At 38.5% G+C, this 24,564-nt stretch overlaps 1 protein-coding gene across 1 annotated transcript in view; it reads right to left on the reverse strand.

Annotated features, from left to right (window-relative positions):
- nup210 (nucleoporin 210) overlaps positions 1-24,564 on the reverse strand; it is a 293,306-nt gene that overhangs the window by 196,239 nt on the left and 72,503 nt on the right. The window contains exons 4-8 of the mRNA XM_028823964.2: positions 6,891-6,987; positions 6,401-6,551; positions 5,058-5,190; positions 4,811-4,969; positions 3,678-3,746 (exon numbers count right to left, since the gene is read on the reverse strand). Coding sequence (XP_028679797.1) covers positions 3,678-3,746; positions 4,811-4,969; positions 5,058-5,190; positions 6,401-6,551; positions 6,891-6,987 — 609 coding nt within the window. The remainder of the gene's footprint in view (positions 1-3,677; positions 3,747-4,810; positions 4,970-5,057; positions 5,191-6,400; positions 6,552-6,890; positions 6,988-24,564) is intronic.

Raw genomic sequence — 24,564 nt, forward strand, 5'->3', positions numbered from 1 at the left:
CTTCACACTCGGCTGCAAACCGATCCAGAGAATACTTTTCAAAAACCACACTTATATTAAGTTAAAAATTGTACTAAAAAGTAAAAAAAATAAGTCTCTCATACATAACTCGTAAAATAAAAGTGTTCACGCTTTCTTCAATCCACATTAAAAAACATTACTTAAAATCTTAGCAAAAGCACCCACCTTTTATTTTACGAGTGATGTATGAGAGACTTATTTTTTACTCTTTAGTACACTTTTTAAATTAATAAGCTGGTTTTTAAAAAGTATTTTCTATATATATATATTAGTTATATTAGTACGATCGGTGCCAGAGCTTGGTCCACATTGCCGGCAATAAGTCGAACCCGTTTCCAGTGAGAGTTGGACTCCGCCAGGGCTGCCCTTTGTCACCAATTCTGTTCATAACTTTTATGGACAGAATTTCTAGGCGCAGCCAGAGCGTTGAGGGGGTCCGGTTTGGTGGGCTCAGGATTGGGTCACTGCTTTTTGCAGATGATGTTGTCCTGTTTGCTTCATCAGGCCGTGATCTTCAGCACTCTCTGGATCGGTTCACAGCCGAGTGTGAAGCGGCTGGGATGAGAATCAGCACCTCCAAATCCGAGACCATGGTCCTCAGCCGGAAAAGGGTGGAGTGCCCTCTCAGGGTTGGTAGCGAGATCCTGCCCCAAGTGGAAGAGTTCAAGTATCTCGGGGTCTTGTTCACGAGTGAGGGAAGAATGAAGCGTGAGATCGACAGGCGGATCGGTGCGGCATCCGCAGTAATGCTGGCACTGCATCAGTCTGTCGTGGTGAAAAAGGAGCTGAGCCGCAAGGCGAAGCTCTCAATTTACCAGCCGATCTATGTTCCTACCCTCACCTATGGTCATGAGCTATGGGTAGTGACCAAAAGAACGAGATCGCGAATACAAGCGGCTGAAATGAGTTTCCTCCGCAGGGTGTCTGGGCTTTCCCTTAAAGATAGGGTGAGAAGCTCAGTCATCCGGGAGGGGCTCAGAGTAGAGCCGCTGCTCCTCCGCATCGAGAGGAGTCAGGTGAGGTGGCTCGGGCATCTGATCAGGATGCCTCCTGGACGCCACCCTGGTGAGGTGTTCCGGGCACGTCTAACCGGGAGGAGGCCCCGGAGAAGACCCAGGACACGCTGGAGGGACTATGTCTCTCGACTGGCCTGGGAACGCCTTGGGATTCTCCCGGAAGAGCTAGAAGAAGTGGCCGGGGAGAGGGAAGTCTGGGCATCTCTGCTCAAGCTGCTGCCCCCGCGACCCGACCTCAGATAAGCGGGAGACAATGGATGGATGGGATGGATGGATAAACAACATTAACATCATTATCATATGAGAATATGAAGTAATATATAAGAAGCACATTTCATATAAATATAAAATTATTAAACAGTAAAATCTTCTTCTATAATTTGCTACTGTGGCTATTCGTTTGTCTGTCCAGGATTTTAAATCACCTGTAGCTCGCAAACCGTTTCACCTATTGACTTGAAATCTGGTACACATATAGTACGTCACGTCTGCTATCCGCTTTATGGGTGATGATTGTATTACTCTTTTTATTTTTATTTTATTGTAGAATCAACTCCTATCTGCGCACACCAGGGCGGCCGTGGGCGGATGCGTATGGTGTATTCACTCTATATTATCGTGCATTGCGCTGTCACTGGTATTTTGATAAAAGAATTTGAACAACATATAAGAAGCGTATAAATTATTAAACAGTAAAACATTAACATTTAAGAAGTAAAGTTACATTGAGTACTACTGCAGTGCCTTTGGGTATACCTCATTTTTTCTTTGCCCATTACATGCTTAAATGTATACATTTTTTGGTGTACCTACCCGAGAACACGCGACATATAACCGACCGTGGGAGAAGCATGGATTTTAAACACGCGTTGAGTTCATCTGCTGGTCTCCCTCGTGGAATAAATGGTAATGTTTGACTAAAATCTACAGCGAGTAAAACGACCTTACCTCCTTTTTTTTTTTTTTTTTTTTTTAACGATCTCTGAGATCTTGCTTTTTTCGGTTCAAGGCTTCATAAGCTCTTTTATGTTCCATGGTGTACTTATCCCAAACCATCATCTTTGAATGTTGCAAGACTTTCGCCTTGTATGTAGATCGGGGTAATTACATTCATTGCATTCCTAGTCTGAATCACAATTGCGAGAAGCAGATATATATAGCCAAATTCTCGCGCTTTGTTGCGGCAAAGTACTGCTTTTAATTTTTTATTAAGAAAAATTAAAAAAGTAAACCTTTTTAAACGGATCAAAAATATACCAATAACAATTTGTTAAGGATCTGTTTTTTTGTGAAGCTCCCTTTTCACAGCTGTTGCGCTACAGCGTGTGTTTCGTTTATTTGACAGTATGTAGATCATTCATGGCATTCGTTTTCTGAATCACAATCTGATTGTATGGGTGGTTACCTGCCAGGTCACGCTTGTGGTTTGTCAGCAAGTCGCCTTACGTCCGCCACGTGCCCTCTTTCTGTTCCCAGAAGCAGATCATAGAATGGTTTTAATAGTTTACTTTCAAATAATGCAAAGAGTATGCGACATGTGTTTCTCCTTAATTCTGGACTCATCAGGCGTACACACACGCATCCGCTCTCGGGAATCGAATCTCGAACGTCAGCGCCAGAGGTGAAGCCCCTAACGTTGCGCTACGGCGTGTGGTTCGTTTATACCTTGTGTCTTCTCATTAAACTTTTATCTCGCGAATATGTTATTGCAATCCGCAGCGGGAGCGTTTCTATAAACTTAATTTAAACTTACGTTTTACACCGTGCTTTGTTTCCCTTATGAAGATGCTTGTATGCTTTACTCGCTCGCTTCTTATTGTTTCGCTCCCTTCTCAATTGTTTAATTTTTTGTTCTTCGCTGTTTGCGGCTCCTCCTTCATTTCTCCCTACTGCGTTCACAGTCTTTTCACGTGATTACGTGGGAGGCGTGATGACGTGACACTCAACTCCTCCTCCCATGGCCATCGAGCTGCCGTCCATTACAGTATATTGTGAAAAAAGAGGTTCCAGTTATGACCATTACGCGTTGAATTTCGAAATGAAACCTGCCTAACTTTTGTAAGTAAGCTGTAAGGAATCAGCCTGCCAAATTTCAGCCTTCCACCTACACGGGAAATTGCAGAATTAGTGATGAGTCAGTCAGTCAGTCATTCAGTGAGGGCTTTGCCTTTTATTAATTAGTATAGAGCAACATACTTCGCCGTGAAGCGCGGGTATTTTGCTAGTATTTAAGATTTATGATTACTTATAAAATTATTTTGCTGATGTTTTAAAAAAATGTAAAAAAATCTGGAGCACAGTAAATACTCAGCAGTAATGTGCCACATGAATTACCAAAAAACAATAAATATAAGGATCTAGGGTGATGGTAAAACAATGTATGGTGACCAAAGTTGAAATGTAAACTGCAGAGTTAGAGGAGTACTATAAAGTACCAAATTTAACATATAAAAAGCAAATAATTAAATTCTTTACAATCCAAGTGTTAAAAACTAGCTCTGCTTAAGACAGTCCTACCTGAAGTTACATATATTCAGAGTAAATTTAAAATGCATCAAAATACAGGGAATCATCACTGTCATTTTCATTTCACTTTCCCTGAAGAGGTTTGAAGATGAATAACATTAAAGTATTACAAACCTAAATATCCAGGCTCCACAACATAAATGGTGCTGTTTGGAAGCCGAGATGCACCCTGCATGCGGACATCTGTTCAATGCTGTTAAGAACCAAGTTCAAATGCTCACAAATGTGTTTACACAAAGAATCTGTAATGAAGCATTTAAATGGCAAGTGTTGTTTCTGTAAATAAATGTATTAGAATTACCAGTCATGACAGGGGGAGAAAAAAAAAAAAAAAAAAAAAAAAAGGCATTCTCATATCTACTCATGTTCAGATAAAGAAAAGTTTTCAATCTTCTTTGCTCCATGTGTTTCACAGTACTTTTATTCATTTGTGTTATGTATGTATTTATTGAATTTTGTCAGAAATATATCTCCTCAGTACAGTACTGGACTTTGTAAATACAGCGAATGGTACAACAATGTTTTTTAAATAAAGGTGCACCTATTTTGTTATACCTTTTTGTGAAAGTGTTTAATATTTCAACTTCAGTCTTCACACATTATATATATTTCACGTCTGCATTTTGTCATTATAACAAGAAAAAAAATTTCTGTTTTAGTTATGTGTTCAACATTTCTTGCCTCACATTTCCTGTCACCCTACATTTACCCAGATCGTTGTAGACACGGAGCACACAAGAAATGTATGTATTCCAAATAACGAAATATTATTTACCCTATACAACTCCAGGCAGCTCACACCCAGATAAACAGACTTGAGCTGGGAGAACTTCAGCTGCGTCACTGAGGGGAATGGGATAGCAGGCTGATTGTGCCGATTCACACATTTGCAAAACAAAGACACTGATGAGGAGGTGCAAAGGAATTTATAGTGGCCAGGGATTACAATTTTTTTTCGTAGGGATTTTAATGTTAAAGGGACTGGAATTTTTAATACAAAAATCCTTCTAAAGCAAGCAGTTCAAAAGGAATTTGTCCGTGCTTATAGTACACATTACTCATAACTGTTTTAGTAAAGGTGACACAAATTCTTTAGAGAAAAAAAATCCTTCCTTTCAAAAGAGAAAGTTATTCAGAAATATGGCTAATGGATATCCAAGAGGCAGTTCACATTATAAGTTATCTATGCACAGGAGTGATACTCTGGTTTTAATGACCTCAAAACAACCATTCCATCAGAAGGATACTCTTGTGGTCAAGGACTATGTTAGTCTGTCCCAGCTGAAGAGCAGTAACTGTTGAGGTTGCCCGGTCTAATTTTGCAACTGGACGATGAAGGTCTCCATCTTGAGCAACTATGCTGTTCTGAAGTTGTAACTCATATTGATCACATGGCATAACTACTTCTGGAAAAGAGAAACAAAAGATGGGAGTTTTGAATAGAGTTCAGATTTATAGGACAATAAGCCATATTACAATAAAACTAAAGCAAACCTGTAATTTTTCCTTGCCTAAACTTCTGCACCTTGTATTTTATAGATGTTCCAACCAGAAGGTAGATATCACATGCTGGTTTCAGAAGAATATTTTCCAAGATTAAGAGTCTCACTTCAGCTGCTAACACATCCTGCACAGGAAATAAAAAAAAAAAAAAAAAAACACCCATGTCTTACAGAATCATGTGTACCTCTAAAAGTACTGCAACAGAGCACACTGCTTTTCTATAGCAATTCTTAACATGTCAAAAACGAATTATAACAAAGAGCTCCGAGGGTGGGAAAAAAAAAATCAAAGAACTATGGAGAATTGTTCAAGCATTAGCAAATAACATAATATTCTCAAATTAATTTAATGCAATTCAGAGTCATGGATACTGGAGCCTATCACAACATCACTGGGTACAAGGATGAAAAGGTTCTGGAAAGGTCAGAGGTCCATTTTGCTGTCTGCTCTCCACCAAACACACACACACCCACCCACCCACAGTGGCACTTACACAAGTCCAGTCAACCCAAGAGGTATATCTTTGTCTTTGTTCCCACATTTCCAGAGTACCCAAAAAAAAAAAAAAAAGAATATATAGATTGCACATGGACAATGACTTGGCAAAGGATCCAATTCCAGGAATCTGGATTAGTGAAAATTATATTTAATAAACTCCAAACGCTAGAGGTGACTGTACTCTGTTGGGCCCTTGAGCAAGGCCCTTAACCTTTAATTGCTTCTTCCTGGGTAGGATGTTATTCTGCATCCAGGACTGCAAGAAGGTCCTCCAACTTACAGGGAAAACTTGGGGAATGATGACAGGAGTGCCACTCCAGCCAGAGTAAAAAACCTCATACAGTTCTAGTGTGGTGCTGCAGTGTAAACCGCTGCACTCGGGTCTTAATCCAGGTGGTTTATTATGTGGTGGGTGCGGCAATGCGCTATCAGCTCATGCTCCCAACCCAACCCATGAAGGACTCCATATCATATAAACTAATTCACATTACTAAAAAATACTGTTACGTAAAAGTAACCAAAAGGAAATAGCTGTCTTAACATACAGTAAAACAGGTTGCATATCCATACTATTTAAAGATATTATGTATGAAGTTTCTAACATTAATATATTAGGCTATATTATATTTTTGGAATTGTCAGGTATCACTGAGGTTTTCAGATTACTTTTTAAACAAACCACTTACTTTTAGGAATGGATAAGTTCAGATGTTTAAAAGTATGGTTAAAGATGGACAACTAATGCTAGTTGTGGAAAATACTGCACATTGGTCAGCCATGCAAGAATTACATTGCACTCTATATGCATTGTCAATAAACATGGTCAATATAATTACCTTGTATAATGATTCCTGTATCTTTGCCTTAAGTCTGGAATTCCCCGTTTTCATACCAGATACCAAAATAGTATCTCCCTGCTTCCCAACCTTTTCCATTTCTGAAATATATGCTGGTGGGGTGTATGTAGATTCAGAAAACTTCAGAACTCTAATAGAGGTTTTGGGGTAGGAAATTGGAGAGGGGTAGGGAGGATGCACAGAATGAAAAAGGAGAAATGTCATTGAGGTAAATGACCTAAAAATGGATATTAGAGATATGAGCAACACTGGTAATAGCCAGCTCTCCAGTAGATTGTAAAAAAGACAAGAGAGTACATGCACAGTGCTCCAAGGTTTAAAAATCTTTTCCTTTTAGGATCTTGTATTTCAGTTTTAAAACACTTAAGCTTTTTGTCAATCATTCAGTTTGAAAAGTATTACAAACTTCTACAACAAGGCCATCCAGATTAATCAAAAAGTAACCAAATAAAGACATACTGACACATACCTAAGTGCATTGTAGGAATCGGAGAAACTTGCAGTTTCCATATCCTTTACAATTGTCCAGTCAAAAACTAGCCCTGCCAATGTGCTAAATGTATTTCCTGTTTGGGGAAAAAGAAAAAAAAATATTTACTGTGCCTACGATGTTGGAAAAACTAGAATATGGTTATCTGCTAATCATATAAACAATGACAAAAACAGCCATGAAATTTTGTATCAACACTGCTTACATTATTCAATAGATACATTTTCCACCTCTATAAAATTTAATAAATATGAGCTGAAAGGTACTAATTGAGGTCAGAGGTGTGTCATTATACAATATGCAGGGTACAATAATTGTGCAAAGTTATACATCTTGGAAACAGATAAACAATATTTTGGATTGGTTCCCATCGCATTTTTTCCCAGTGACAAAAGAAATTAGTAATGGTAATAATAAACTGTCTTAACAATGATAAGAGATAAGCTATTAGGTTTGTCTCATCCAGAGTGCCCAATATCTATATCTACTTTCTGTCTCATGACTCTTCAATTGATGCACACATATTTAACACAAAGGGCTCTAAAGGATACCAAATCCTGTGTCTTCCAAAATTTAAACACAGTGTAGGTTAAAGAAGGCTACAATAAATTATCATCCTTGACATCAACTGACAATAGTATATTGGCTTTAAAATGTTTCCTTCATTAGGAACATATCTGGGCAAATGTTGGACCACTGTATTACTGGTAAATTAACAAGTATTGATAAGTGCAGAAGCACAAACAAAGGCAAATAGTGAAGAGTATGATTTCTATCTCGTTGAAAGTCAAGCCAGTTCAGTTTAAATTCTTACTGCTTTCTTCCACCGTCTAAAAAGTCCACACATTCTGAAATTTAGGTCTTGCAATGCTTCAGGTCTTTGCAAAATAGTCTTTGTTAAAATATGTGGCCTTTTTGCATCCTAAATCAATGAATGAAAAAACAACTCTCTCATTCATTTTACCAGTATTAATTCTCCTAGCTAATGAGAGATGAAGAGATCAACTAACAACTTGGTCGATGTTTTCCATCAGATTGCAAAAAATAAATCTGAACTTTTTTTTTTTTTTTTTTTTGTAACTATAATTCCTTGATATCTGAACAAGTTTGAAACGATCAAAAAAAAAAATTACCTAGTTTAACCAGAGATGCATGATGTTCATTGGAAACAGTATAATTTTCTGAATCCAGAAATTCTAACCAATAAATCAAGTATACTGTATCAACATTGATAACTATATATCATTAAGGGAGGGCACCATCCCATGTAATCCTCTTACTCTCTTGCTGTTTGTTAAGCCAGTGGTCTGAAATCAATCACAGAAAGCATGTCTGCTTCCATGTTTGAGAGAGAAATACTAAGATTTATATTGTTTATATGACCAGAGACTGGAATATAAATTTTAATAAATACATATGTTAGCTATAAATCAAATTTTGCATTGCACAGTGAACAGATGTTCCCATTCACCTCTGTCAAAAGCTTTTTCTATTTTCAAAGATAGCAGGACCTCTGGAAGCTTTAGAAGCTAAACAGTTGGCAAATATTTGATAATAGGGGACTGCTCTTGTGATATTAAGCATGGGAGTATTTTTTAGTACTTTTTACACTGTTACTCAGCAGAGAAATTAGATCGTAAGATGCTTTTATTATTGTTAAGAGAAGGGGGGGAAACAAAAAAATGAAACAGTAATTGATGCCTGACATCATTTTAGTAAAGTGCTATCTTGTCCTAGCTATCTTTAACACAGCACATTTTATAAAATTCTGATGGACAGCCATATAGACATTCAACGTTTTCCACTTTTCACATTTTGTTTGCCACATACAAATTAGGCATACAGTTCAATATGAAGTGAAATGCTTAGTTGCTCAACTCCAATGTCTGTGCCTTTAGTAATAATGTAAAATAACATTAATACATGGCTTTATAATGATCAAAACTCATTAATAGAATTTTAAAAATAAAATAACTTAAATTATAATGTAAGAGGTTTAACAATTGGGCATCATGTAGACCTAGGCACTTTCCTTATTTAAGCAGCAGATGCCCTGTGGGGGAAAAAGCTCCTCCTCAGTCTCTGTGAACTGGACTTTAGTTAGTGGTAACGTTAACCCGACTACACAATAATATTTCCTGATATGATACCTTCAGAGGTGATGTGTAGAAATTCCTTAGTAAATGGGAGGGCAGTCTGAAATCCTGGAGACCGCTGAGGTGGTGAAGATACTGTTTTGCCTTCTTTACCAAGGTGTTATTGTGTTTGCACCAGGTTAGGTTCTCTGTGATGTGTACACCTTGGCCTCTGAAATGGTCAACCCCTCTACCGTAGTACTGTTAATAATGATGCGTGCCTCTGCTGTTTTCACCTGAACTCCACAATCAGCTCCTTTGTCTTGCTGGCGTTCAGACTGTTGCCCTGACAGTAAGTAAGCAAGCCTGCTCATTTGTTGTTAGATATCAGGCCTATCACAGCTGTATCATCCGCAAACCTGACAATGATGTTATGTGCAGCAGTGCAGTCATTGGTGTAGGAGGAGTACAGCAGAGGACTCGGAACACAGCCCTGCGTAGCCCCTATGTTGATGAAAAGTGGCTGGCCCAGTCAAACTTTCTGGGGTCTGCCTGTCAGGAAGTTAAAAATCCAGCTAGACAATGAAGTGCTGAGATGCATGCCCCTTAGCTTGGAGATGAGCTTAAAGGGGTTTATTATGATAAATGCAGAATTGCAGAATAAAAAAAAAAATCGCAAATAATTCCCTCTTGTTCAGGTATGCCAGCACAGTGTAAAGGATCAAGGTGATGGCATCTTCTGTAGATCTACTGAACTGTAAAGGATTCAGTTCATTTGCCAGAGAAGGGCTTATGTAACTTTTGACTAGCCTATCAAAACACATCACTGTTACAGGAGTTAGTGTCACAAGACAACAGTTATTCAGACAGGTTGGACTTGCTTCCTAAGGTATAGAGGCAAATTAAAGTATGATGGTACGACAGACTGGGTTAAAGAGAGATTAAATATTACTGTTAACACTGGTGAAGCCTGATCACCACAGATCTTAAAAACAAGTTCTGGAATGACATATGGACCTGCCGCCTTTCAGGTGTTCACTTTCCTGAAAGCTCTCCTCAAATCATGTTCCAACAAACTGAGCACTGTTCGGAGTGGTTCTCCCTCTGCTGATGTGTTGGATCGCTAGTTTGAGATAGCACTTTCACATCAAAGTGCATATGGAAGCTAAGCCAGAGAGGTGTCAGAACTCACCATGCTGGGAGTTGTTGCTTTATGGGCCAATACTATATGCAGACCTTGCCACGTGCACCTAGGATCAGACTGTTCAAATTGCCCTTTCACTTTCTCCCTACATTGTTGTTAAACCACTTTCACAGCTCTCCTTAAATTGTACAGGACGACTTTGTATATCAACCATATTCCCAGGCACAAGCCCAGAACTGTATGCAATGGTGCATGCATTTAGTGCATCACAAAGGGTTTTATCCACGACCATAATTTTCTAGCTTGGTTAAGTTCTGATGATGACTTTTGGTGTGATTTCACTTATGAGATGTTTAATGTAGCAAGATACAGTTTCAGTAAACACATTGATGTCACCATCAGAGTTGCGGCAGAACATATCCCCAGTCAGCAACACTCAGTGTATCCTGAGAATGACCTAAGTTTTGACTGTCCAATGCACAACCTAACATGTGACTGAAGCTTCTTACCTTAACTTTGTTTATAACTGAGCATAGGAAACATGGCAGCATGGTCAGATTTGCTCAATAAAAGCGTTTTTTGTGCTATATAGCCATCTTTGTACAGAGTATAGCAATGATCCACTGTCCTGTCTCCTCTGGTAGAACATGTAATGTTCTGATAAAAGTTTGGCATTAACTTTGAAGCTAGCCTTGTTGAAATCACAAGCCAAACAGCCTCCATGATTTATCCAGCTCCTGCGCAAACAGTGCATCAGGCTGTAGCACTTCTGTATTACTGAAAAAAACACTGACATGAGACTCAATTTTTAATACATGTCAGAGTGAATGATACTGACAGCGGTGTTAAGCTCCAGAAATCTTTCACGTGACACAAACTTGTAGAACTTTGGAACACCAATATCCATATACTTGTTTAAGCACAGTGTTGCACAGTAAGTCCACAATCTCCATTTGCAAATCTTCTGAAACGCAAGCAACATTCACCACAAACGGAGCTGCGAACAGTGCAAATGAGGTTCAAGAGCCCAGAACTCCTCAAAACATCAACCATGACTCATCAAGCACTTGAGAAATTTTATCTGAGTAATATTTCAAGCATTCTGTTTTGACGCGTACCAACAACTGCATAGCTGAGAAATGAGCCAAATTGCCAGACTGTAGCTGTTTGGCCCTCAAAGACAGCTTACATCTGAATGATTTAACACGGTCATTCATCATCGTAATCACCTCCTTTGGACCTTGGAGCCTCAAGTTGAGTGCGTTGAGGTGTTCCATGACATCTGTAAGGAAACGCTAAATCTGACAGAAAAGACGGATCAAAAAGTTGGCAAAAGTCTTTATCTTCAATGGCATAAAAAGTGCTATCTCCTGCTTTAAAGCAAAAAATCTCTTCAACACGTTTCCCCAACTCAACCATCGGACTTCGGTATGATAGAGCAACTCTCCATATTCAGTGTCCATATCAGACAAGAATGAAGACAACTGCCTGTGGCTGAGACCTCTTGCTCGTATGAAAATAACCATCTTAGCAACAATGTCCAGAACTTCTTTCATTTGTAGACTTTTGCCACACTTACTTACACACACACGCTTACTGATGCAGAATGCAGGAGTAAAAGGACCCAACAAATAAAGCTAGTTTCATTTGGCTTTTATTAATCCCACAACACCAATGTTTTCAGAACACATTGCTGCTGCACTGTCTGTTGCCACAGACACAAGTTTATCCCACGGCAGTCCTGCTCTGTTAATGCAACCTTCCAATTCTTGAAATGTCACGACCAGTCCTTGTGGCTTTCATAGGTAATAAATCTAATAAATTCTTTGGTTACGTTTAGGTTTTCATCAACCCCACGAATGAACACAGCACAGTATGCACCTTGTGCTGCTGTAATCAGTTGCTGATGAATGTTATTAGCTGATTCAGTGATTCTGCTAGCAGCAGTATTTGAGGACAAACTTATGCCTTCAAACGGTTTCTTTTTGTCCAGACAAATAATATCACATGCCTTTATAAAACAATCTTATGAATTAGCCTTCAGTGAATGGCTGTGAAGATTTTGCAATAATGTTACAGAGAAAAAAACTTGCTTTTACAGAACCTTCTCTTGACTTAATATTCGAGAAAAAGTTTCACTGTTTTGTAATTGATGCTTTCAGTTGCTGAACCTTTTTCTCGCGCAGTTTGCCAGACAATACACCATACTATTCTCGATGCAGTGTATTGTAATGTCGACGCACATTGTACTCCTTAAACACTGAGATAAACTGCAAACAAACGAGACACTGGGCTCTGTCTCCATCCTGTGTGACAAAATATAAATTTTCCCATTTATCCCAGAATATTCATTTTCATCGCCATTCTTGCACCTATACACCCTTTTTAAAGCCTCTTTTTTCTAACAAAAATACATGCCTAAAATTTTCCACACTGGTTATTGGGTATAATGACATTAATTTCAATATAAAGCAAATCGGAGATGGTCAGTTGGAACATTTTCTAAAACCTGTTGAATTGACAAAGATTGACTCAAATATGGAACATTAATAAATACATTGTCAAATTTGCTGTATAATGCATACAAATGTAATATTATAAATGTACAGTTACAGTATATTGCATAATAGTAATTATTGCTCACAGCAAATAATTGAAAATTTCTGCTCAACCGAATGTAACTGAAAGTTAATTTTCTCATCTCAACCTAGTGTTGTATATCTGCTCTATAAGACTTATTCTCATTCTGGACAAAGCTGGCAGCACTGTGAGGATTGTGTTGTTTTTTTATTTCTTCAGTGGCTTCAGTAACATCCAGCCATACCTATTAAGGGGTAAGCTCAGAGATATGCATGTGGATGAGCCTAAGGTCATTAGCAGAAATTCTCTGATAATTCTGCACTTAAGGGGTATATAGACAAGGGTGATGAAGCAAAATATAGGAGTCAGACAGAGAACTTTGTTTCTTGGTGAAGAAAGAATGGTCCTCAAATTAACATCAGCAAAACCAAGGCATTGGTTATTGACTTTTGTTGCAACAAAAATGCAGGCTCAGTTATGAGACATAACTCTGAGCACCCTGGAGGTGGTGGCAAAGGAGAGAATATAAAAAAAAAAAAACCTGACATTATGCACAATGTTGCATATCCCTCTGTTACACATCAACACCCAGAATTTTAAGTATTAAGTACAGCAAGTTTGTAAATGATGCAGTGGTCAGGTTTATGGAAATCATTACCAAAAAAAGGTAAAAATGACAGTTTACTTTTGCCAACAAACGATCATAATGTGCCTTCAAAAATCTACTATCTGGTCACTTCAGACACTTGAAAATAAAAAAAAAAAAAAAGAGAGAGAACATGCGCTTAAAACAACCTCACAGACATCCATCCATCCATCCATTTTCCAACCCGCTGAATCCGAACAGGGTCACGGGGGTCTGCTGGAGCCAATCCCAGCCAACACAGGGCACAAGGCAGGAAACAATCCTGGGCAGGGTGCCAACCCACCGCAGGACACACACAAACACACCCACACACCAAGCACACACTAGGGCCAATGTAGAATTGCCAATCCACCTAACCTGCATGTCTTTGGACCGTGGGAGGAAACCAGAGCCCCCGGAGGAAACCCACGCAGACACGGGGAGAACATGCAAACTCCACGCAGGGAGGACCCGGGAATCGAACCCAGGTCCCCAGATCTCCCAACTGCGAGGCAGCAGCGCTACCCACTGCGCCACCGTGCCGCCCCTCACAGACATAATAAATAATATTATAAATGGGAATTGGTATTGGAACTGGGTGATCAAGTAACATAAAATCAGTGATTGGTATCAGTCTTAAAAAACCTGATCGATCCCTACCAGCATCAGCATGCTTCAACACTAGAAAGGTATTGCGCAAGGTTTATCTTGTTTCCTCCAGACATAACACTTAAAATTGAGGTTGACAGTTCAATTTTGGTTTCATCAGACAAGAGAATACTATTTTTAATATTCCCAGTCTCATTTAGGTGGCTTTTTGCAAATTCTAAGCTTTATGGTATTGTCTGACCACTCTGTCATAAAGCCCAGATCAGTTGACTAATGTGCTGGTGGTTGTCCTTTTAGAAGTTCCTCCCATCTCTACATAGGTTCATTGGAGCTCAGCCAGAGATTTAGATGTGCATGCAACTTTAGGAACAGTAGTGATTGTCCCAGACCTTGTCCATTTAAGAATTATTTAGACCACTGTGCTCTTATGAACCTTCAGTGCTACAGAATTTTTGTAGTCTTTCCCAGATTTGTGCTTTAACACAATCCTGTCTCTAAGCTCTGCAGGCAATTCATTCAACCTCACGGCTTGTTTTGACCTGATACACATAGTCAACTCTGGGACATTTTAAAGACAGGTTTGTGTGTTTAATAACCATGTGTAATTATTTGAATTGACCACAGGTTGACTCTAAAAAAGGTGTAAAAACATCAATAATAATCAATAGAATGGAATGCACCCTAGTTAAATTTCAAGTGTCATGTCAGATGATCGGAGTGCTTGTGTCAAAGTCCTATTTTTTTTTTTTTTTTTTTTTTTTAACATTTTTCATTAAATTTGCAAAAAATCCTAAAATCTTAATTTCACTTCATCATTTTGACAAGTTTAGTATTGAGTAGGGAAAAATATATGTAAATGATTTTGGCAAAAGGGTGAAACATAACATTTATAAAAAGTGAATACTTTCTGATGGCACTTACTGTATATTTTTCAACTAACTTGTATTTTGGAACTCAAATTGTTAAGCTCCATTATGAAATCCATAAACGTCAACTTGTCCCATTAATACTAGCTGTCAAGGATTTTTTTTATCAATTTATTTATTTATTTTTTATTTTTTACACAAACTGATAATTTCATACAGACGAACTCACACCCAGAGCTGACTGCAGAAAATTATGGGAAATATTTGTGGGGGCAAATTAACATTTAGAGAGAACAAATCAAGAAAAAATAGTACTGGACAATGGTGCACTCCACATCACATAGACCTTTGACAGGTTTATTCTAAAATAACTAAGCCCTGGATACAAAACACTTTGATTCCTCGCAGCCTTCCATCAGTCACCTACAGGCGTAGACGCTGTATAGTCTGTTTCTACCTGGACAAAATGGCAACATGTTTAACATTAAACAGCAGCTTAGGGAACATTAACAACCATTATAAATTGACCAAGGAGGCCTGTTGCATTACACAACTTACTCTGCACTCACTAGAGTCAAAGGTAGAAAAAGATAGCAAAAACTAAAAGCCATATGAGTTTCATAAGGAGCAAATGATTCAAGATGCTTGGAGCTTCCCAACTCATTTTTTTCTTCCCATTTCAATGCTTTTTTTCCCCAAAATTTAGCTTGGAGAGGCAGATCACATGCAGGTGTAAGATATAAACCAACCATCAATAGAACGCAACCAAACCTCAACCAATTGGCATTATTAAATATATTTATTATTTTCTGAAACATAAATATGCATACATGTACAGTGGGGCTATCATGTATGTTTTTCTTGAACAAAGGAGAATATGTCAAAAGATCCAATAACAACAAAAATCAGGAAGTTAGCAATTATTGGGAAGTAGTGGGAGTTTGGAAACAGATAGTACCTACCATTCTCTAATCTGCTCCATTACTATATACCCAGTTGTAAGTGTGCTGAATGTAAGTGGACAGAAGAAAGCACAAATAAAAGGTAGCAGTAAGCACAAAGGCAGCAAAAGTTAAACAAATAAAGACAAAGTCAGCAACAGCACCAAATGCATTTTAAGATAGACAGTTAAAACGTTTCTCTGATTATAAAGTAGACAAATTGTTTTCTTTTGCCTGCCATGATTTCCCTACTCAAAACTAGGCTCAAACTTCCCAATTTCTTTAAAATGTTAGAAGCAGCTTTTCTTCAGAGCTTATGGCCTAATAATGACTGCATAAAACTCTAGCTCATGAGACACTTACAGCACAAAGAGTCTAAACTAGAAAATTTATTGATAAGTTATACTCAACCAGTGCAGGAAACAAAGATATTATGGTCCAAGATTTAATGGTTAATTCTAAGTCAATTAAGCCACATAGTTCACTGTAAGATTTTAAGAATGTATAGACAGTTGAATACTTGTGCGCGAAGGTTTGCTTTCTTATCAAGATCTTTTTCTCTTTGCAATTTACTATGAGTTCTAAAACAAGGCACGTGAATTGTTCACTAATACATTTAATTTTTATATAGGTTCATATAGGGTCATTATTGCCACATGTACAGAGTACAGTGAAATTTTACTTGCATGTGCCTAATTAGCACACAACACATCGCCATTCTATGGCACAATTATCAGCGACCATTAGAGCATTAGATTAATCAAGACCAGAAGAGGCCATTCAGCAAAACAATGTTCGCCAGTCCCATCCACTTAATCTAGTTTCGAAAGGCCCTAAAGTATTACTGTCTACTACGCTACTTAGTAGTTTATTCCAAGTGTCTATGGTTCTCTGTGTAAAGAAGAAAGTCCTAGTATTTATACAAAATTTACAAGTTTCTAACTGTGTTCCCGTGTTCCTATTAAACTCATTTTAAAATATCAGTTTTGATCCACTGTACTAATTCCCTTCATAATTTTAACACTTCAATCTTCTTTTCTATTTAAACCTCTTAATCTTCTTTTGCTGAACAATAGAATCCCTGAAGCCTACCATAAATCCCTTCGCACCTCTACATCAGCGTCTCTTGATTGTAAATGTGCCGATCAGCACAAGCAGCAAGCAGTCTGCTGTCTGTTGTTATGGTCCTGCCTTTGTCCAGTCTGATAGTGTTCACGAGACATCGTATCTTTGAATGCTGGTACAATAAATATTTCTGAGCAGGTATCAGCCACAGCACTGACTATGGTCATCATTGCTCTTGTGAAAAGAATAGAAATAAATGCCACCAACTCAGAGAGGGAGAAGCAAGTTCGTTGTACCACATGAATGTCAAAGAAAGAATAAAACTGAATAATACAAAAACAAGTGCTAACTTTTACAAATTGCCTAAACTTACACCAGGTGTTGTTACAGACTCAAATCAAATGTATGTTTTTATTATATTAATAATAGCAGCTCACTACTCAAAACGCGGAGTGCCTGGAATTGAACCTGGAACATTTTGGTTATAAAGCAGCAGTTCTAACTCTTCACCATCCAAAAATGAATATCAACTTTCTGTCAATTGACGTTTGAGCTTGGGTTTTAGCTTATTGACAGCAGCATATAAACTGAATAATTTATTCTTCTTTGGTTATATCCCTGAATAAAAGTGCACGTGTTTATTTGATATTTGGAGTAAAGTCTTCACACATTATGCACTGCACATTATTATTAGTATAAAATGGAAAAAAATTCTGTTTTAGTTATGTGTTCAGCATTTCTTGCCTCGCATTTCATGTCATCCTACATTTACACAGATCTTTGTAGACACAAAATACATACATTTCACGTGTGTTCCAAATAACAACATATTATTTACCCTATACAACTCCAGGAACCTCACACCACGATAAAGAGATTTGAACTGGGAGAAGTTTGTGACTGACTTCAGCTCCGTCGGGGTGTTGGGGGATGGGATAACTGGCTGCTTGTGCTGACTGAAACATTTGCAAAACAAAAAACAGACACTGATGAGGTGAGGTCTGAAGGAATTTAAAGTGGCCCGGGATTACAAGTTATTCTGTAGGCTACAGGGATTCTAGTGTTAAACTGAAAAGGTTCAGCGCTTTTAATCTTTCCTCATAATTCATCCCCTGTAGCCCTAGAATGAGCCTAGTCACTCTTCTCTGGACATTTTCTAGCACTGCTATGTCCTTTTTGTAGCCTGGAGACTGATCTGACAGTGTATGTGCCCAAAAAAATGAAGTCTGACTGTATTCTTGTACCATTGCTCGTGTACTGAAGTCTCTATAGCTGCAGATGGAAGCTGCCGCCACACTTTTTGTGGCATTACACATACACTTTGTCAGCATGCCCATGTCAATCAAACACAGGAAGCTCTGCAGTCTACTTGTGACTTTACGTTGTAGGAAGATAAGTAAATAAATCAAGGTAAACAGATAAATTACATTTGATGAGGCATTTATACAACATATAAAATGTTTTTTATATAAAGATCATCACAAAACATAATCACAAACAGAACTTTCCACGATACCATGGTGAGCTTGGCAAGCCTTGTTCATCCTCATCTGAGTTCACCTCTGTTATAGCACATCTTTATTTGAAAACAGCAGTGTCAGATTGGTGGGAGCGTGAAAAAAAAAAACGCTAACCTTTACAAGTACCACACATTTACACTGGCCATTACAGACTCAAATCAAATGTATTTTTTTATTGTATAAGAGTAACAATAAGAGCAGCTCACTACTCAAAACGTTAATTCTGGGAAGCAGCCAGGATCGAACCCATTTCCTCTTGATTATCGAGTCAGCAGTTCTTACCGCTGTACCATGAAAGCGGTCGTGTCGGCATCGTACCCTACCCAGGTTTTCTTTTCTTCAGTTATATTCTTGAATAAAAGTACACTTGTTTTGTTATAAGTGTACCTTCTGTGAAAGTGTTTATTTGATATTTGGACTTCACATATTATACACTTCATGTCAAATTTTTGCTGTTAGTACTAAAACATGAAAAAAGTTTGTGTTTTAGGTATGTGTTCAACATTTCTTGCATGTCCGGTCATCCTACACTTACACAGACTGTTATAGACACATGAAATGCAGGTGTTCAAAATATTGATATATTATTTACCCTGTACAACTCCAGGCACCTCAAACGAAGATAAACAAGGCTTGAGCCGGGAGAGCTTTTTGCCCGAGTTGATCTCCATCGGTAGGGGGGGATGGGACAGGAGTCTGATTGCTGCTTGTGGCGATCGACATATTTTGAAAACAAAACAGACACTGATGGAGAGGTGTGAAGGAAATTAAGGTGGGCCGGGATTACAAGTTTTTTCGTAGGCTTCAGGGATTCTAGTGTTAATGGCTACTGAACACTGTTTGGAAGTTGACAGTGTAGAGTCCACAACGACTCCTAAATCCTTCTCATAAGGTGTACTGTCGATTTTCAGACCTCCCATTTTGTATTCAAACCTAACAATTTTACATCCTATGTAGAATACCTTACTTTTGCTAACATTAAATTTCATCTGCCACAAATCTGCCCAAGCCTGTACTCTGTCCACGTCCCACTCTAATAATTTAACAGATTCCAAATTATCTGCCAATCCACCTAGCTTCTATCATCTGTAAACTATTCCAATCCAAATCATTTACATATTTTAAAAATAGCAGTGGCCCTAACACTGACCCCTGTGGAACATCACTCTTAACATCAGCCTATTCGGATGAGGTTATTCACACCTTCACCCTCTGCTTCCCGAATCAGAGTCAATTCAATGTACAATGCCCAATCTCTCGCTTGAAACCTTATCAAATACTTTCTGAAAGGTAAGTAATATCATATGCTCCACTGTGATCATATCCTTTTGTTGCTTACTCATAGAATTCCAACATGTTGGTAAAACATGAACTCTTCTGAACCCATGCGGACTGTTCAGAAAAACTCCTGTACTTTGCCATGTGCTGCTCAATTTTATTTTAATAATTCTTTCCACTAATTTTTCCTGTGACACACATTAAGCTTACTGACCTATAGGGCTGCAATGATTAGTCGACGTAATCAACAACATCAACTACAAAAAATCGTCGACACGGATTTTTTATTGTTGACACGTCATAAACAGAACCTTCAATAGAGGCTCCAGTCACAACTGCAATGCACTACATGAATGTCTGGGGGCAGTATCGTTTGTTATTGCTTGTCAAGACTGCATACAGTCCTACCAACGAAGAAGAACGTCTGAGGAGAAGAAGAATGTAGAGGATAATAAACGTGGTTGCAATGGCGAGTCAGATAGAGGAGGGTGAAGGAGATGGAAAAAAATTGAGACAGAAACTTTCTAAAGTGTGGGAGCACTTCACCAAAAAAGAAAAAAAGTTGAATGCAGATTATGCAAAGCGGAGCTTTCTTTTCACGGCAGCACCACCGCGATGCATGCGTATCTGAAGCAAGTATATTAAGCATCCTGGAGCTGTGATGCTGCCGTCTCTTGAGAGGTAAGTTTTAGCGAGTAAAGTTAGTACTGTTTGTACTATAATTTGTATATCAAGGTTTCGACAATGATAGTTAACCCTTAAACCGACACATACTTGGGGGTTAATGCACCCCGGACACCAAATACTTTTTAGCTACACTTTTTAAGTAAATGTCACAATTCACAAAGAAAATGTGAAATTTTAATGGAACACATTTTTTTTTATGCAAAGAGCATCACAATTACAGCAACACTGATCATTTTACACACTGCAAATGAACTGTAAAAACTATTAAAAAAACTACTGCAATAATCTATTATTATATGTTCAAGGTGCAACTGAAGCCATTGATAAAATTCAGTAAATCACCGAGCCAACAGCGCTTGAACTGGCTGCACGCAAACACACAGAGGTAAACGCTGATAACTGCAGGCTTGTCTAGTGTAGCGGCTGAATCCCAGAGACAGTGGTGCTGCAGTTCTGCTTGGGCCGGCAGTGGTTGCGAGTTGGCTGCTCAATGAATATACAACACTGACAAATTGCTCTGTGAAGCAAATATATAGCGGTTGCGGGGTTCAATGAATGTACGTCCCCGAATATACTCACCCCCCCGCGCGCTGGCAAATTACACTGAGACACGACTATAGCCGGTTGCGGAATTCAATGAATGTACGTGGCCAAATGTACTCGACTCCGGTGTGCTGGCAAATTGCAGTGGTAAATGGCAGTTTAAGGGTTAAGTGAATATAATTTCAGTTATGTTTGCTAACATGTTTGGAGCTGTAGTAAACGAGTGAATAGGAGTAGCTGAGCCATCCTAGTTTTTTTTTTTTCTTCTTTTTTCATATAATATTTGAATTCATATGAATAGTAAACTAACTAACGTTAGGCAACTTGTGTTTTGGAGTATATCAGTAATTAGCTTGTTACATATTTTAGTCCGTTATTTTTTTTATTTTGGCATAATATACGAGGGGGGACCCAAAAATAACCGGAAATATTTTTAAAACGTGTTTAATTTAATTTTCTGTACAAACTTCAATTAGTCTCCTTCAAAGTACTCTCCATTGGCGGAAATACACTTATCTAACCGTTTGTTCCATTGTTCAAAACATTTTTTAAATTCGTCTGAAGTAATGCCCATTAATGCTCTGGTCGTTTCTTGTTTTACTTCTTCGACGTCAGCAAAACGCCTTCCTTTCAAGTCTTTTTTCGTCCGAGGGAACAAAAAGAAATCACACGGAGCTAAATCCGGTGAGTAGGGTGGGTGGTTCAGGGTTGTCATACCGTTTCCTGCCAAAAATTTGCGAATGCTGAGAGCAGTGTGAGATGGAGCATTGTCATGATGAAAGAACCAATCGCCCGACTCCCACAAATCAGGGCGTTTCCTTCTCACACTGTTGCGCAACCTACTTTTACAAAAAAATTCACTGAACACAAGCACAACCTTCCAGACTAATGGCACTTGGCAGACTGACTTGTGAGGAGTGTAACTAGATCGCCCTAGTGGCCCAACCACGTACTACAAGTACCAACCTAATAACAACAAAATTCCCATTATTTTTGGGTCCCCCCTCGTAGTATAAGATGTGATAAACTACAACACTTTTCCTTCAGAGTGTTAGGATTAAAACATCTTTCTCTGTCTGCAAAATCATTCTTGTGTATTCCTGCTACCTCTACTCCCTCTGAGCATCTCTTCACACCAGAGCATGTCGAAATGCTCATGTTCCTGCACTGCAATCAGGAATATATGAACTGAATCTTTTATAAACTGTACATTATTGTTTTATTTTATTTGAATTGAAGCTTTATTTAAACTTTTGGACTTTAAGACACACCAGTGACCATTTTTGGTTAAGTAAAATGCACTTTTTTTGTTTAAAGACTATGTGCACTTCAGTTTGTATTGTTTAATGTATTTCTTTTTTATTGTGATGGTCACACTAATATAAACCATCTGATTATTTTCAAATTCAAATTGTTCACTGGTTGTTAATTTAATTTATTTACTATTAATTTTAATCTTGTTAATGCAGAGACATCAGGGTGACATTCACAGGTGGACAGAAGTGAGCAGATGACTAAGACATGCACTGGAGCCCAGAACAGGATGTGCAACCACAGGTCACGGGCATCAAAATAGTCAGGCATGAAATAATCGTGACTAATCAAAAAAAAAATTGAAAGATTAGTCGACTACCAAAATAATCATTAGTTGCAGCCCTACTGACCTATAGTTGCTTGGATCTGCCCGGTCACCCTTATTATGTAATGGATAACATTTGCCATTTTCCAGTCCTTCAGAATCTCCCCAGTGCACAGTAACTTTCTAAAAATATGTTTAAATTCATTCTTTGGTGGAGTGTTTGTCTAGTTCCCCCCACATAGAGTGCATTTCAGACACAGAATTAGGTATATAATAACAGGTGATATGCAGGTAAATAATCCCTTCATGCTATATTCTTGTCAACAGTGTTGTATAACTACACAATCTGTATTATAAATGTGAGCAGCTACATCCAAGATACCACTGATTTCCTTAATTAAAAAAAAAAAAAAAAAAAAAAAAAAAACAAAACTGTCTGCTATAGGCCCTTATCTGAAGTAACCTTACTGGCCACAACGGTTTTTGAAGCACTTTACACAAACATCCCCCCTGTGAAAGAGCTCTGTGTGTGTGTGTGTGTGTACATACAAGAGATGAAATGCTGCTGTGCTTTGTTACAAGTTTCTTTCCAAAACCAGTGAGAAAGTGCCAGAACTTATCCTTCACAAGTTTATTATCTTTTAGTTACATTTATACCAATAACATGATACATTAGCTGGCTTTCTTAAATATTAAATTATAATTAATGGTTTCAAAATTAAAGTAATTTGTACTTATGGTTTGGGGTGAGAGATGCTTTGTTCCCTTCCTGGTTGGTTTTCTCCAGACACATGTAAAAATTCTCAGCATGCTTTTTCTTTGCTCAGGTTTGCTTTGTTTGCACCTTCTGGTTACAGATGGTACTGCAGTTTCTCTTCAGGGGTTTTACACAGTTGCCAATTCTGTTGCTAGTAAAACTGCGTCTTCTGAACAAATGGTGATTAGTCAGTTGCTGCTTCAGCAAGACAAATGCTTGGTTTACATATGGGGTCTCACTTTTGCTTTTGTTCTTGCTGATCCTAAGCAAGGATGGACTAATGGAAACATTGTCCAAACTGCAATAGAGAGTATTCCAAACCTTCGGTCCAGCACAATTACTGTCTGGAGTAAAGGGATTACTTTAGTCTCTGTTGTGGCCACCCACTATCATCTATAGGTCCTGGCTATGGGCAGCCAGATCATGTCCAGGACGTGCTGTAGTTTGATGAAAAAAAGTGCAATTAGTTAGGGTGTCAAGTGTTTTTTATAGGGAGAAGTAGAAGCATTTGGCTTCCTGGGACTGAGACTTTTTAGCTGATAATAAGATTGTCTGGCAGCAGTTTGCTAAGCCTTGACTTGGGTTCCAGCCTGGCAAAACGGTGTGGTGGACGGCCAGGACGCCCCTTTAACACTGGATCCGGGAGAGGAGCCATGGGATGCACACTACGTTCCCCGGAACACTTGGTGGCAGCCCCCCTGGGTTGCATTGGGGCCACAATTGTGGAACACAGGAGCTCATCCCTGTTGGGCTCTGTGGCCACAACTAGGGGGAGCTGCATGACTTCCTGAGCCTTAATTAGGTCAATTATCAACTGAAGCACTTCCGGGTGGGCTATAAAAGAAGCTGGCAGACACCACTCCCGGTGCCAGAGTCGGGAGGAGGAGGCCAACACCACTTGCCGGGAGGAGTGGTGGCAAAGGAAGATTTGATGTTTTGTTGGTGCTTTGCTTTTTGTTTTGTGTGCTTCTGGGACAGTGTTGTGTCTGTGGGTACGAGGAAGGCGTAACCCACAGACAAAGAAAATAAATCGTTGTTTATTTTTCACGTCAGACTGTGACGGGTCGGGCGCCTATATAGTGCCTTGTTACAATGGATAATGCCAGTCTGTCCTACACTTACCTCAAAAATTCTGTCATTGTCTGAAAAACCTACATCCATTACATACGGAATTAACCACTTCCATAAGATTCAAAAGTAAGGGGTATTTTTAAAGATGGTAAACCAGTCCATAGATCAGATTGTGGACTTTGTTACTAGAAATATTGCTTACTTTTTACTTGCCTTTCTTTACCTGGGGACTAGAATTATACTCGGGAATGAAACTAATAGAAATGAACAAAGTTAAGGACTGAAGATAATAATTATTTGCAGATAATTATTA

This window comes from Erpetoichthys calabaricus, chromosome 18 (assembly GCF_900747795.2).
Source record: "Erpetoichthys calabaricus chromosome 18, fErpCal1.3, whole genome shotgun sequence".
NCBI lineage: Eukaryota > Metazoa > Chordata > Cladistia > Polypteriformes > Polypteridae > Erpetoichthys > Erpetoichthys calabaricus.